General features: G+C 50.4%; 1 protein-coding gene across 4 annotated transcripts in view; it reads left to right on the forward strand.

The window, feature by feature from the left end:
- The window catches only part of GRIK3 (glutamate ionotropic receptor kainate type subunit 3), a 243945-nt gene that overhangs the window by 216414 nt on the left and 13444 nt on the right, over positions 1-14087 (forward strand). For all 4 annotated transcript variants that reach the window (XM_060307754.1, XM_070045534.1, XM_030869066.3 and 1 more), the window contains exons 12-13: positions 3674-3792; positions 6161-6378. In XM_060307754.1, coding sequence (XP_060163737.1) covers positions 3674-3792; positions 6161-6378 — 337 coding nt within the window. The remainder of the gene's footprint in view (positions 1-3673; positions 3793-6160; positions 6379-14087) is intronic.

Below are 14087 nucleotides of genomic sequence, written 5' to 3' on the forward strand. Positions count from 1 at the left end.
CCGCAATGGGAGAGGCCACAACAGTGAGAGGACCGCGTACAGCACAAAAAAAAAAAAAAAAAAAACTGGCCTGACCTGTGCCTGTCTAGCATCAGGGGTCCAGGCATTGACCAAGGCATTTCTCTGCCACCAGGATATTCTGCTTCATGCTCAGTGAGAAAAAAGGAAGGGAGGGCGGATGCTTCTCACCACAGAGAGCAGGACAGTTGGCACTCATGACGAGGAGATAATCCTAAGTGCCTGACCCCAGAGGCAGGGCCGGGGGCGAGCCGCCAGTCCAGCCCCCAGGAGTCACATTCCGGCCAAATCCAGTACAGATGAGAGTCCCAGGGAAGAGATGGTCCCGGCCAGTCAGTGCTCTGTCTGCCCTTCTACCCAGGGGCCGGTGTTTAGCCTTCTCCTCTGAGGGAACACAGAGTATCTCCAGGTCAGCCTCTACCAGCTCCGACTTACTTGCAAGACTGAGAGAACCCGTTGTAGCCACAAAAGCCATAAGTCCGAGATCCATCACTCACTTTGGTGGCGCCCTCCGGCGCCCATCCCATCCTCTTCCCTCCGGTGGCCTTGGAGTTCGAATCTGGGCCTTTCCACCCACTGACCGCAAGATTGCAGTCACCTAGACTGCTCCAAGCCACCTCCCCACCTGTAAAGTGGGCGCCTGCTGCACTGTCGGCCTCTCGAGGGGTAGTGAGGACCCAGGTCTATAACAGTACTTGATAACCAAGAGGCCCATTTGAGACCAGTTATTTTTATCATGGTAAGCAATTCCACCTCTGGGAATTTATCCTGTTGAAAGTCACCACTGAGCCCCACTTTACAGTTCCCCCAAATCTAGAAAGCCTTCTCAGCAAAGCCCTAGACAAGGCTGCCCTTTGGCCTAGGTACCCACGGAAGTGTGGCCAAGGATGTTTCTTTCAGCAGAGTGTACCACAGTGGCAAATAGGGCCAGCCTAAGTGCCGTCAGAGAGGAATGGTTAAAAACACCTATTGACTAAAAAAGTGATACAAATGACCTTATTTACAAAACATAAATAGACTCACAGACATAGAAAACAAACTTAGGGTTACCACAGGGGATGGTGGGGAGGTGGGGGGGAGAGATAAATTAGGAGTTTGGGGTTAACACATACACACTAGCGTATATCAGACAGGTAAGCAACAAGGACCTACTGTATAGTACAGGGAACTGTACTCAGTAGCTTGTCATAACTTATAATAGAAAAGAATCTGGAAAAGAACATATATGGAATTGAATCACTATGCTATACACCTGAAACTAACACATTGTAAATTAACTATACCTCAATTTTAAAAATGTATTAAAAAACACCTATTAACTAGTTATAGGGAATAAAGGGGATCAGGAAGGACTGATCTGGAAAGAGGCTGGTGACTTATTAAGCGAAAAGCCAAGATCTAAGACAAGATCTATGATATGATTTTGTGTGTGTGTTAAAGGATTATGCCATATATCATGTATATACTTTGTATATGTGTGTGTACGTTTAAAAATCAGGGCTCATGAGAGCTCATCAGAAATCATCTTTACTTTGTCTCTCACCCACCTTCCAGTGCGTTCAGAGGTGAATTTCTTTGCCCCAGTGAAAGTCCTGCCAGGACCTGTCATTTTGGCTTGCTTCCAGAGCTCAGAAACCCTAGGTCTCTCTCTAAAGCACAAACACACTGTTTCAACTCAAAAGTTAGAAGGCTAAGTCTGGTATAGTCCTCAACATTTCTACCCTCATTCACAGACCAGACTTCTCCCCTCGCCCCCACGGAGGCCCCCTTCGGCAGCGCCTCCTTGGTCGGCCCACTCCCCCGCTCAGCACCGGGTCCTCTAGCAGCCCCTGCTCCATGGCTTCTCCCTGTTGGAGTCCCATCGCCCTTCTTGGATAGGAGTCAAGGTGGATCTGGGCTGGATCTCTCTTCTACATGGGCCCATCTGGTCCAGGGAAACGTCCTTAGCCCTGGCCTGCAGGCTGGTGCCGTGCAACAAGGACTCACCCTCCTGCCTCACCTAAGAAGCACGTATCAGCCCGACCCCTGCCCTCCAGACTTCCCAGATGGTGTCCACCACATCTGCTCCTTCCAGAGCCACCCCCGAGCTCCCCCAGCCGCCCTGTGGAAGCTGCTCTCCCTAGACTTCAATGCAGGGGCCCCTGAACACACAGCTCTCCAAAGGCTTTCTCGAAAACCCTTCTCACAACAGTCTCTCATCTCTACTCTCTTCATCCTCTGTCTCTTTCTTGTGGATGTTTAGAGCCTCTAACCAGTTCGTGGTCATTCACTTTGAAAATCCCCATCTTGGTTTGAAGCCTCACTTTGCACTTTCCTATCTGGAGGACCTTCCTGCTTTGTGAAAACAAAATTATTCTCATGTGAGCATTGGTGATCAATGTTTAATTGACTAAAGCTTTTAGAAGGGGGATAGAAAGTCACAACATCACACTTAAAGCTCATCACACTTTAAAAAACAAAACAAAATTCTATCCGACATGTCTCTCCTTCCGGGTCTCTCATCTCAGCATCTGACCCCACACCAGCCACTCCAGTCACCCCAGTCCCTGCAGCCACTCCAGCCTGGTGGGGACTTTCTCTCAATCTCTGCAGAGTGTTCCAGCTTCCTCCAGCTTACATGTCCAATTCCTCAACTGGAATCCACACAGTAAACAGTTATCAGGACTTCTCTTCCTTAGAAGGCAGTGGGGAGCTTTAAATAACATTTTTTCCTGTCATGCATGTATTTGCATATTCAGAGAGAAAAATCTGAAAAAAATATATAACACATTGTTTTCCCCAGAGGGTGGGATCATGGTGTACTTTCATTTTCCCATTGTATTCTGTACTGTTTTACTATTTTGTGAAGAGTGTATTTTACTATTTCTCCATTTTAAGGTTGTTTTAAGTATACAAGTAATTCAAAAGCCTGTTCTCATTTTTCAAAATTCATGTAATACATACAAAGGAACAGGCTTCCATGAAATTTCTTCTGCCATTTTAACAACCCCCCCGCGAGGTAAACAGTGATATTTTTTTAGATATGGATCCTTCCAGACTCTATATGCGTTTATGTACAAAGGTACATAAATAGGTATGCAACGATGTCTTCAGGAATCTATTTATACAGATGTGATCATATTGTTCTTATTTTTATCACTTTTTGTAAAAAACCAAACAATATGTGTTGAAGATCTTTCCCTGTTGGTACATCTCCTCTAACAGCTGCGTGATATTTCAAAGTACGATCGTGGCAGAGTTTATTTAATCATTCCTCTATTGAAGGACATTTAGGTTGTTTCCAGTTTTTCGCTATTACAAATAATGCTTTGATAAACACCCTCACACACTTCTCTTTGTGCTCCTGTGGGAGTGTTTTTTGTAGGATGGATAATGAGTTGCAGAATTGCTAGGTTGAAGGGCATGTGCACTTTTAATTCTAAGAGATACTGCTGAATTACTTTTATCACCAGAAAAGGGCACTAACAATAAAGAATGAGAAGGAAAATGGCCCTGGTTTCCCATTCCCTGCCTTCCCAGAAGAACGGTGAGGGAATTGATGCTAAAGTTGTCGGCATATCACTGATTGCTAAACCGCCGGCTTGTGTGGCTTGGACACTCCTTCCCTCCCGTCTCCCCGTAGCCTCGCCTCATTGCCCCCCTCTTTCTGCTGCAGGTTCAGCCCTTATGAGTGGTATGATGCTCACCCCTGCAACCCTGGCTCTGAGGTGGTAGAAAATAACTTCACTCTGCTGAACAGCTTCTGGTTTGGAATGGGGTCCTTAATGCAGCAAGGTACGTGTGCCCTCCCCAGGCAGCCTCCTCTCCAGTGTCAGCAGAGCCAGCCCCATCCTCCAGGGCAGCCTCGGAACTGCCAAGCCCTCAGAAGGTTGGAGACACCTGGATGCTTAGGTGTGTGCCCTTTCCCAGGTCCCCAAGCTCCATCACTACTGTGGCTGGACCGGCTCAGGGTCTGAGGCTGAAGCGTATAAGCCACGCCCCCCCATGGCATGCAGGGCTCATCCCCAGCCCCTCCTGCTCCAGCTGCAATGGACATACAGCATCTTGTCTGCTGGGGCCAACCCCACCGATGGCCTCACCACCACAGAACCTGGCTGAGCAAAGTTGGGCTGAGCATGAGGGGAGGCTGGAGGCAGGGAGGCTGGGTGGGAGGCTATTGCAGGAATGAGATGATGATACCTGAGCCGAGGTAGTGGCCATGGGGCTGGAGGACAGAGATGGATTATGAAAACTTCAGAATGTAGCGGGAACTGGACTCTGGGGAGCCTGGTAGTCGAAAAGGGCATGTCTGAGGTGGGGACATTAGCCTCAGTGCATCAGAGCTGGTAAACACAGAAGGACGCCATTTTTTCTTACATCCTCTTGAGGGAAGGTTGGGATGCTGCACCTCCCCCCGGCTGGTAGCCCATCTTTTGGATCTGCACTTGCTCAAATATCTCAGAAAGCTGAGCACCTACAAGCAGCACAGTGCAGAAACACCAGGGGCTGGAGGGCAAGCACAGGGGGAGGGAACCCCAGCCAGGAAAGACCCCCAGAAGAACCCCACCCCCAAGCCCTGATGACCAGGAGCCAAGTGCTCATTGCCTCTGCTCATTACCTCTGCCTGGGTTAGGGACCCACAGGGGGACAGTGGGCAACAGGGGCACCAGGGAGGGAAGGAGATCCAAGGGGCAAAGAATGTCTCTGTCCCTCACTCATCTGTGTGTATCCTCTAGGCCCAGCTCAAACCCTGGTCCTCAGTAGATATATACTAGCAAATGCCAAAGGAATGAATGACTGATGTTATCTCAGTGTCTCCTGAGTCCCCACTACACGCCAAGCCCTGTGCTGGGCACTTGAACGAAGGACCCTGACCTGAGCGAACTCCCAGCCACGACAGAGGCCGGGTCAGGGGCCCAACAGAGCCTGGCAGAGCTCACCAAGCGAACAAGTAAAATAAGTCATTCTCCCTTTGGGGGCAACTCTAGCCCCTTGCCTGGGGGAGGGCCAGGCAGATGAAGCTGGGGGTGGAGGCGGGGGCGTGGTCTCCAGCAGCTGGGAAGTGACAGGCAGCTTTAGAAGGAAGTGCCTCTCTCCGTCCCCACCATTAATGAGTGTCCTGAAGCCTCACCTTGCTTCTTCATTCATCATCTTTGTTCACTGACAGTTGGGAAGGACCTGGAGACCCCTCAATGCAGTAATAGCTTCCCTTTCACCTCCTGCTGCTTATTCAAAGCACTGGCCCCTGATGTATTCCCCACAAGGTTTTGATTAGGAGGGAGAAAAATAGTTATGTATTTGAAAAACTCTCCCTTGAGTGATTGAGAAAAGAATTCATCCATATCAAAGCAGACGCTTTTCAGACGGCAGGGCCGAATGTTCTGGAAAGTTCACGAGTCACTTGCTATTTAAATCTCTTGAAAGCCACCTAGTTAATTACTTCAGTTAGAAGGTTTCAGCTAAATTGTGCTTCGCACGCAAGGTCGGGGAGGAGGAATGATCTATTTCGGCGAAGAGCTTCAAAAAAATGTTGATTTTTCTCCTCCTGCAAAGCATCCTATAGCAATCTTATATTTGTGTACCACTCGTATTTCCAACACAGTTCCTCCTCAAATTATATCATTACAGCAGCATTGTGGTATTTGCATGAGGCTGGGACAGAGGAAGGACGATGCTTTACAGAGTCCCAGAGAGGGAAGCTGTCTGGCACATGATCACACAGAGAACTAAGAGCTAAGAGCAGGACTCACTCAAGACTTCCAGGTGTTCAGAACCTGGGACCACACAGGTGGTTCACAGATAGGCATCAGAGGGTCTGACAAGCCTGGGAAATGTTGTGCATGTGTGTGTTTTTCTCGAGCGGTGGTTCTTAAATTTTAGCCTGCATCAGGATCACCTGGAGGGCTTATCAAAGCCCAGATTGTTGGGCCCCACCCCTAAGTTACTGGTTCATTAGGTCCTGGGGCGGGGCCTGAGAATGTGCATTTCTAACAAGTTCCCGGGTGATGCTGATGGTCCAGGAACTACACTTGGAGAACCACTGGTCTAGGGAAGAGGTCTCCGCTGTTACTAGGTTGTCAGTGGAGTCCGTGTCCCAGAGGACCAGAGCAACCCTGGTCTGGGCATCGTCAGGGACCACCAGTCTCCTCCTCCCTCCTCCCAGGGTCTGAGCTGATGCCCAAAGCCCTGTCCACGCGCATCATTGGTGGCATCTGGTGGTTCTTCACGCTGATCATCATCTCCTCCTATACGGCCAACCTGGCTGCCTTTCTGACCGTGGAGCGCATGGAATCGCCCATCGACTCTGCCGATGACCTGGCCAAGCAAACCAAAATCGAGTATGGGGCTGTCAAGGACGGGGCCACCATGACCTTCTTCAAGGTGAGACCTTCTCCCTCCCTTCACTATCCTTCCCTAACCACACAGAGCCAAAGGACCAGAAATCCCCAGGGCTCCGCCCATCCCTGTTTGGGACCAGTTGACTTTGAGGAGCTGTAGTGATGTGGCCATCTGGGCTGGTCCCAGCACGAATCCTAGAAGTTTCCATACCTGGGACAAGCAGCATGAATATGCTGTGTTTCCTTAAATCATCAGAGGAGGACAGGTGGAGAGAAGAGGCTGGAAAAGGGGGAAGGAGAAGCATGGCCCAGACACACACACAGGCCCTGGGGCCAGGGGGCTCCCTGCCCTTGGCTTTGCGTCTCAGCAGCCTCCACTTCCAAGAGGCTGGCCTGGGCTTGGGGTGAGCTCTCCGCCACTGAGAGAGCAGCAGGGGGAACATCCTCCAGGGAAGGAAGGAGGCTTAAAACTTGAACAAGCATTTACAAGCATTCCTTAGCATGTTACACTCGTGGAACGCTGGTGTCCGTGTAAAGCCCCTGTCAGCTGCTCAGGTTACTGCTCTCATGGGGATCTGACTTTGCTGCACCCCCCTGTTTTGTAAAGCGTTGGCTTAGTTCCTTACTGTTTTTTCACCTTCTACTAGAGTAGCTGAGGGTTTAGGACACTGAATGACCCTGACCACCGATAGCTGTAAATGTTCTTCTGGAAATTAAAGTAATAATAATTATAGCTACCACCACTGAGAGCTCACAGTGGGCCAGGTGCTCCATGCTTGGTCTCATTTAATCTTCGTGATAAATCCCGTGGAGTAGGTACTGCAGTTGTTTCCACTTTACACGTGTGGAGACTAAGGCCTGGAGCATTAAGCGGGTTGTCCAAGGACTCACGGCTGAAGGAGCCCGAGGCTGGCCCAGGCCTGCCTTTCTCCAAAGCCCATGTTCTGAGCCACAGTTCTCAGACTTGAGTGTGTGTCCAAATCACCCGGAAGGCTTGGGGAACCCCCAGATTGCTGGGCCCCACCCCTGAAGTTACTGATTCAGTGGGTCCTGGGGGGCCTGAGAATGTGCATTTCTAATGAGTTCCCAGGTGAGGCTGAGACTGCTGGTGTAGGGCCCACCCTTTGAGGACCACTGCTCTAATGATTTCTCAGAAATGGTCAGGATCTGGGCATTCTGTGGCTATGGGTCCATTCATTCATGTATGTGTTTAGTAGTCAATCCGTCTGAAAGCCTGGAGGAGTTTGCTTTCCTCCGGGCCCTGGTTCCCCATCCCCCAGCCCTTGCCTCCTTCCAGGCTAAGCCTCTGAGTGATAGACTGAGCCTCCAGTGGGGCCTGAGTAAGCACAGAAAGAAGGGGTTGGGTGGGAAAGCCTTCTACCTCCTGGGCATGGAGCCCCAGTAGCAACCCCCCACCCCGGCCTCCCCTGTGCCTCTTCTTAAGGGTAGAAGCAGCTGCTTAGTGAAGAGCGAAGAGAGAGGAAACAGACTCCGCTCCGGGATGTTGCCTCTGGCAAACTCGGTCTTCCTACAAGGTCGCCACCGCGTACTTAGAGTGTGGGGAAGATAAAGCATTGTCCTAAGCACGCTAGGGGCTCTCTGGGACCCAGTGTGTGTGTTCATGAGGGCGAGCAAGGATGTGAGTATGTGAGTGCCTTCACGTGCGTGTGTAGCGGTATACGACGTGTGAAGGCACATTCATGTGTGTATGTGTGCACGTGTGTGTCCATGCACCAGAGCCAGCCTGTCTGGGTGCTTGTGTGTCTTTATGCTTGGACATGTGTGTCTGCAGATATGTACTGACCAGCATATGTGTGCATGTGTCTCTGTGATCTGGGCATGTGGATATGTGCCTATGATTGTTTACAGGTGTGTGCCAGTGTCTACGTGGATACGTAGGTGGAACATGCACGCTTGTCTGTCTGCTTAAATGTCCCAACAGGTGTGCTTAGATAAGTGTGAGTGGGGGGATGGGCGTGCGTGTGTGTGTTTGTACGTGCGTGTGTGTGTGCGCGTGTGTGCTGCGCCTGCTTCTGCCTGTCCGCAGGCTATGGCCCAGCCCTTTGTGCTAGAGCATTCCTCATGCATTACAGATGAGCCCGTCTCTAAGCAGGGCTCCCAATCAAAGGGAAGCAGCATAAATAAGCCCAGTGCAGGCTCATTGCCACTGATTGGATGCCCTTGCCTCCCTCCATGCTAAGATGCTCAGATTGGCTTCCAAGAGCCTGGTCCCTGCTCCCCACCGAGCTGCTGTCCTCGGCACCAAGCAGCACCTCCCTCAGCCCGCTCCACCCTCACCCACCTTCCCTGCGAATGGTGCAGTGAGGAGGGCAGGGGAGGGACACAGATGCTGCCACCCAGCTGGGATGCTGAGGCTTAAGGGCCCAGGCTCGCAAGGGCCTTTGGCCAGAAACAGCAACTCCACATCCCCCTGCAGAACCAACTCCCCTTCCTTGCCCTCCTGATCACCAATGAATTCCGCTTGCTCTCTGGCCACCTTGTCTCCTGCTTTAGTTCAAATGAAAGCCCTCTTGCCTAGGCTCCCTTCCATCGGCAGCAGCGGTGGGACTGTTATGTAGGCAGAGAGGAACCTGAGTGTGGATGCATTATCCCCACCTCGGATGATGAACTAGAAGAAAAGACCCTCCTAGAAGGTCCCTGGACAAACTTCCTTCCTCCCTGCCCCACCCCCAGCCCACCCTCCTTAGTCATACCTCCCTCCTCAAGCCCTCCCCCTTCCCCACCCCTGCACTGGGCCTGGGGATAACCTCCTTATGGTCACTTTCAAGTTAGAGCTGGAAGGAAACCTGAGTTTAACCTAGAGAAACAGAGGTCCAGAGGGGCTGGGTGAGTTGCGGGTGATCCAACAGCAGATCAAGGATCAATGGAGCCGGATGTACAGTCAGATACTTTGTTTGCACACACACTGCCCTCTCCCGCAGCCACTCCAGGGTCTTCTCCTGGAGGGATGGTCCTCTCTCCCACCCGTGAGTGTATACAGCAAGACTGGCACTAGGACTGAACAGGAATCAGCTCCAGAGGTTGCCATTGGATGTCTAGGAGACATTGGCAAAGTCAAAACTATAGTAACATTTATTGAGCACTTACTGTGTGCCAGGCAACATTCCAAGTACTTTACCTGTATTCACTCTTATCATCCTCATAACATCCCTAGAAGGTTGAGACTATTATTATCACCTCTAACACATGATGAAAGGAAGTCTCAGAAAGTAACCTGAGTTCATACTTCTTGCCTAACGTCACACAGCTGGTGAAATGCAGAGCTGGGATTGGAATCCAAGTAGTCTGGCTCTAATGCCTGTGCTCTTTGTCTCCGTGTCCATATTGTTTCTCTAAAGAGCCAGCCACAGTCCAGGAGTTCCTTGGGGAAGAGTGAAGCCGTATCCCCAGCCTAGAACCATCCTGGCACATCGTAGTTGCTTAAATAATCACGTTGAGTGGATGCCGTTGTCGAATTAAAGGATGGAATTAAAAGACAGCAGAGGCCAAGTAAAGCAAATACAGGAGACCATGCTGAGGACAGGAACCCAGCAGGTAGCACCCCTGAAGTTTCCAGAGCACAGGGCAAATGAACTTCATTTCTGCAGTTAGCATGTTTCCCGGTTAAGCTGCAAACTGTCTTAAAAAGCCCCCCTGGCTGAGAGTAGCACTCGAGGGAGAGAGCCCATTCCCATCCAAAGATGACAACAGCAGGAAGCGAGGCGCCGGTCCCTCGGGGGGCTCCAGACCCCTCGCTCCCCCACCCTGTAGCCTGGGAGACGTGTGGCTAGTGGCAGCCCATCATTCCAGAGGAAATTTCATTTGAAGAGTTGTCAGGGAGCAGCAAACATCACAAACAATGTCTCCTGTGTTGTCCTCCCTCCGTCTTGGAAGATAAAAATTAATTAGGAGAAGAAAAAGGAGGCCTTTGAAAGTGTTGTTTGGCTGTAAAAATATGTAGGCAAATGGAAAGGAGGACGTTGGGAAAGCGTGTTCTTGGCGGGGAGGGCTGGGCAGCTCTGAAGGCAGAGGATGTCAGAAGACAGCTTCTCCAAGGATTTAGCCCTCTTTGGTGTTGCGGTGGGAGAGACACATCACACGTGGGAGGGACTGTGTGTGAGTGACAGCCACTTAGGAAAGAGATAGAGCTGGGGACCAAGAGTTCCAGGCTCCCCAGGTCCCTGGCACCGTCAAGCCCCACCCCTTGCACAGCTTTGCCCCATCCTAGCAACTGAGCCTGGAAGGTGCCTGGAGAGGCCATCCAGTCCATCTCCCTACCTTCCAGCTGCTCAGCAGACTCTTCCCTGGGCTGGAAGGCTCAGGAGGGTGCTCCCAAGCTCAGCTCCCAGTTTCTCCTGACCTGTCTGCTGGCCTCTCTGATAGAGCCTTAGCCCTGCTTTCAAGCAGAAGCAGGATAGGAGGACAGAAATGCAGTGACCAGGCAGAATTCATTGTGGTGCAGCCTGGCGCAGTCTCAGAGTCAGACAGACCAGGACTTGAGTCTTGGCTGTTGTCTGTGCTGGGTGACCTTGGATAAGTCACTTCACTTCTCTGAGCCTCAATTTGCTCACCTGGATGACATGGATACTGATTCCCACCATGCAGCAATTAGCAAGGAGATTCAATCAGCCACTGTATACACAGTGGTTAGGCCAGTGCTAGGCACACAGCACATTGAAGGCAAAGGCTTTCTCCTCTGGATGCCCCTCTGTTTGGCTGACCCAGAAGATGGGCAAGTTGGCTGGCCCCTTTTCTCCTTTTGCCATGTAGTCCCCTCCTGAGGCAAGGGTTTAACTGCAGTCCCATGGAGAAGCTCCAGCCAGTGGACACCTGGAGAACCTCTCTTCTTCCAGGTCCCTCCAGATTGGGCCTGGGGGCTTTGTGGAGGACATTGGTGCCTCTATCACAGGATGACTGTCTACCCCTGCACAGAGCTAAACACTTCAGGGGGAGCCCAGAGGTCCTCAGAATAGAAGAGACCCAGAGCAGGCAGGCAGAAGGCAGCAAAAGGGGCAGGGGAGGCCTGGGGATGATGGGAAGTTATTGAAAACGACTCAGTTACTGATGACCTCTCTGTGCCTCGGTTTTCTCACCTATGAAATGGGTATAATAATAGTACACACACACACACACACACACACACACACACACACCCCTTGTAGAGGTGATTATTGAGATGATTAAATGGGATAATTTATATAGAAAACTTAGAACCATACCTGACACAGAGAATGCATACAATAAATGTTAACTATTTTTATTGTTTATTCTTGGTGATACACAGCCCTGTTTAGCTCACAGATACGATTTGGGGGGCAGCACATTTCATATATATATATATATATATATATATATATTTTTTTTTTTTTTTTTTTTTTGTGGTATGTGGGCCTCTCACTGCTGTGGCCTCTCCCCTTGCGGAGCACAGGCTCTGGACGCGCAGGCTCAGCGGCCATGGCTCACAGGCCCAGCCGCTCTGTGCATGTGGGATCTTGCCGGACCGGGGCACAAACCCGTGTCCCCTGCATCGGTAGGCGGACACTCAACCACTGCGCCACCAGGGAAGCCCTCTTATATATTTTTAATTAGTGGCCAGCATTTTAAAATGGGGAGATTTTTGCATTTAAAAAATTCACATATCCAGCTTCTCGAAAATGTGAAAGATGAAGGGGCATCACTGAGCTGGCTCTCCCGAAGAGAGATTGTCAGGTGCCAAGAGGCGGCGGCCATCTCCAGCTTATCAGAACTCCACTCAGCAGTCTTTACTTATTTACAGTACTCTGCCTGGCCCGTCTCAGCACTGGAATTTTCTGCCACTGAGTACTGTGTCATTTAGTTTCTATAGAAACTCTGCACTCTAGAAATTATTATCCCCAATTTCTAGATGAGAAAACTGAACCTTAAAGAGAATAAAGGAGGCTTGAAGACAGAGAATGACGCTAGCCACTTATCAGGCACTTCCTAGGAACCTGGCTCTGTGCTAAGCTGATTCCCATTTTACACATGTAGAAAGTGAGGCTCAGAGATGTGACATCACTTTCTGTGGTCACAGAAGGAGCTGGCATTTGAACCCAGCTAGGTGTGACACCAGAGTCCATGCAGTGGAGCCAACCCCTCCCACCACCTCCATCCCCAGCCTGTAGCCCTCGCCTCCTGACTCCCCCCTGCAAGGGTCAGCCTGCAGCCCTCACCTCCTAACTCTCCCTTCAGGGGCCAGCCGGCAGCCCCCGCACAGGCAAGCCTCAGGGGCACATGCAGACAGCAGAGGCAGCTGCTGGGCCAGAGGGTCAGCAAGTCTGCCCTGGTGAAGTGGGCAGAGGCAGGGAGCCTCCTGGTCCCCATGAAAATAACCCAAGAGACATGATTAACTGCTCGGGTACGTGATCCAATAAGGCCAAAGACTCCACATCCAGGGATAAGAAAGCCAGTTAATCTGGAAAAAGGTCTCTTTTCCAGTATGGAAAATACTCAAGGTCTCACATGGAATCACATTGCCTCCCCACACACATTCCCTGAGATTCAGCTCTCTTTGGAATTGATATATATTTTTATACATATATATATACCTATATACATTTTCTTGTGCAGAAATGTTAAATTCTCAAGATTAAATATCTTCAGTGGGGGAAAATCAATTTACTTCTTTGAGGAGGCTAGAATTGAAAGTCGTGAGTCTGAAACTTACTTTCTTGCCAAATTCACTGATAAAAAAATCCTCTCCGTCCTGGCATGTCGCCCTGTATCGGCTGCTCCAAGCGATTCCATTAATTGATTTGGGTGACTGGCCCTGAGGCAATGCTTATTAAGGTTCCCACTGGAGCTGGGACAGGGAGGATGGCATTAGAGTCGTAGGTACGTGAGACTCCATTCCTTGGGGTGGTAAGTAACTCAGGCCAGTGACGGAACTCAGGCATCTTGTGACGAGGCCCAGGAAGATAGGAGAGGGGACTGAGATTCCAGGAGGGGCCCTGGCTGTATCCCTTCCTGCCTCAGAGGTGCACAGGGAAGCTTTTCAAGGATGTTCTCAGAATCACAGAATCACTCAAGGACAGAACCTAAGGGGAATCAGAAACTATCAGTGGGTTTTGTTGAAAATGGGGATCCCAAGATATGAGACAAACACAGGGGCCACCTTTCTAGGGAAGAAGATTTCAGACCCATCTGCCTAAAGGTGAAGAAGGTAATGAATTAGTTGACGCTGGAGCTGGGAGAGCAGAACCTCTTGAAATCAGCATCACAGCCAGCTTCCCGCCTTATCGTCACTTTTCATCTTAACTGGCCCAAGCTTTCTGGTGTCTTTACCCATCTTCCCCATTCCATTCCTTCACCTGCTCCAGGCTTTCATGTGTCTCTCCTCAAAGCCCATCAGCCTCAATACCAGCCTCTCCCTCGCCAGCCTCCAATGGAAATTTCTATCTCCATTTATGGTGGGGTGTTACTGGGAAGAGCATATATTTTGATGTCAGGCATGCCTATGTATAGAAGGAATGGGGTGTTGGGGAGAGGATGCAGGGAGGCGTTTGCAGAAAGAGGAGAAGTTCTCATCCTCTTCTGAGACAGAAGGAGTGGGACAGGGCTCCCTGTGTGGTTCATTTTCAAGTTACTGATGGCTGGTTGTCTCAGAGAATGAGTGGGTAAGGTGGGTGAGATGTAAGGATGGATGGATAAGTAAAAGGCTGGGTGGATAGTTGGATAGTTAGTTGAATGAATTAGTGTGTAGATAGTGTGTGAGTGAATGGGTGAGAACATGAA

This window comes from Globicephala melas, chromosome 1 (genome assembly GCF_963455315.2).
Source record: "Globicephala melas chromosome 1, mGloMel1.2, whole genome shotgun sequence".
Taxonomy (NCBI): Eukaryota; Metazoa; Chordata; class Mammalia; order Artiodactyla; family Delphinidae; genus Globicephala; species Globicephala melas.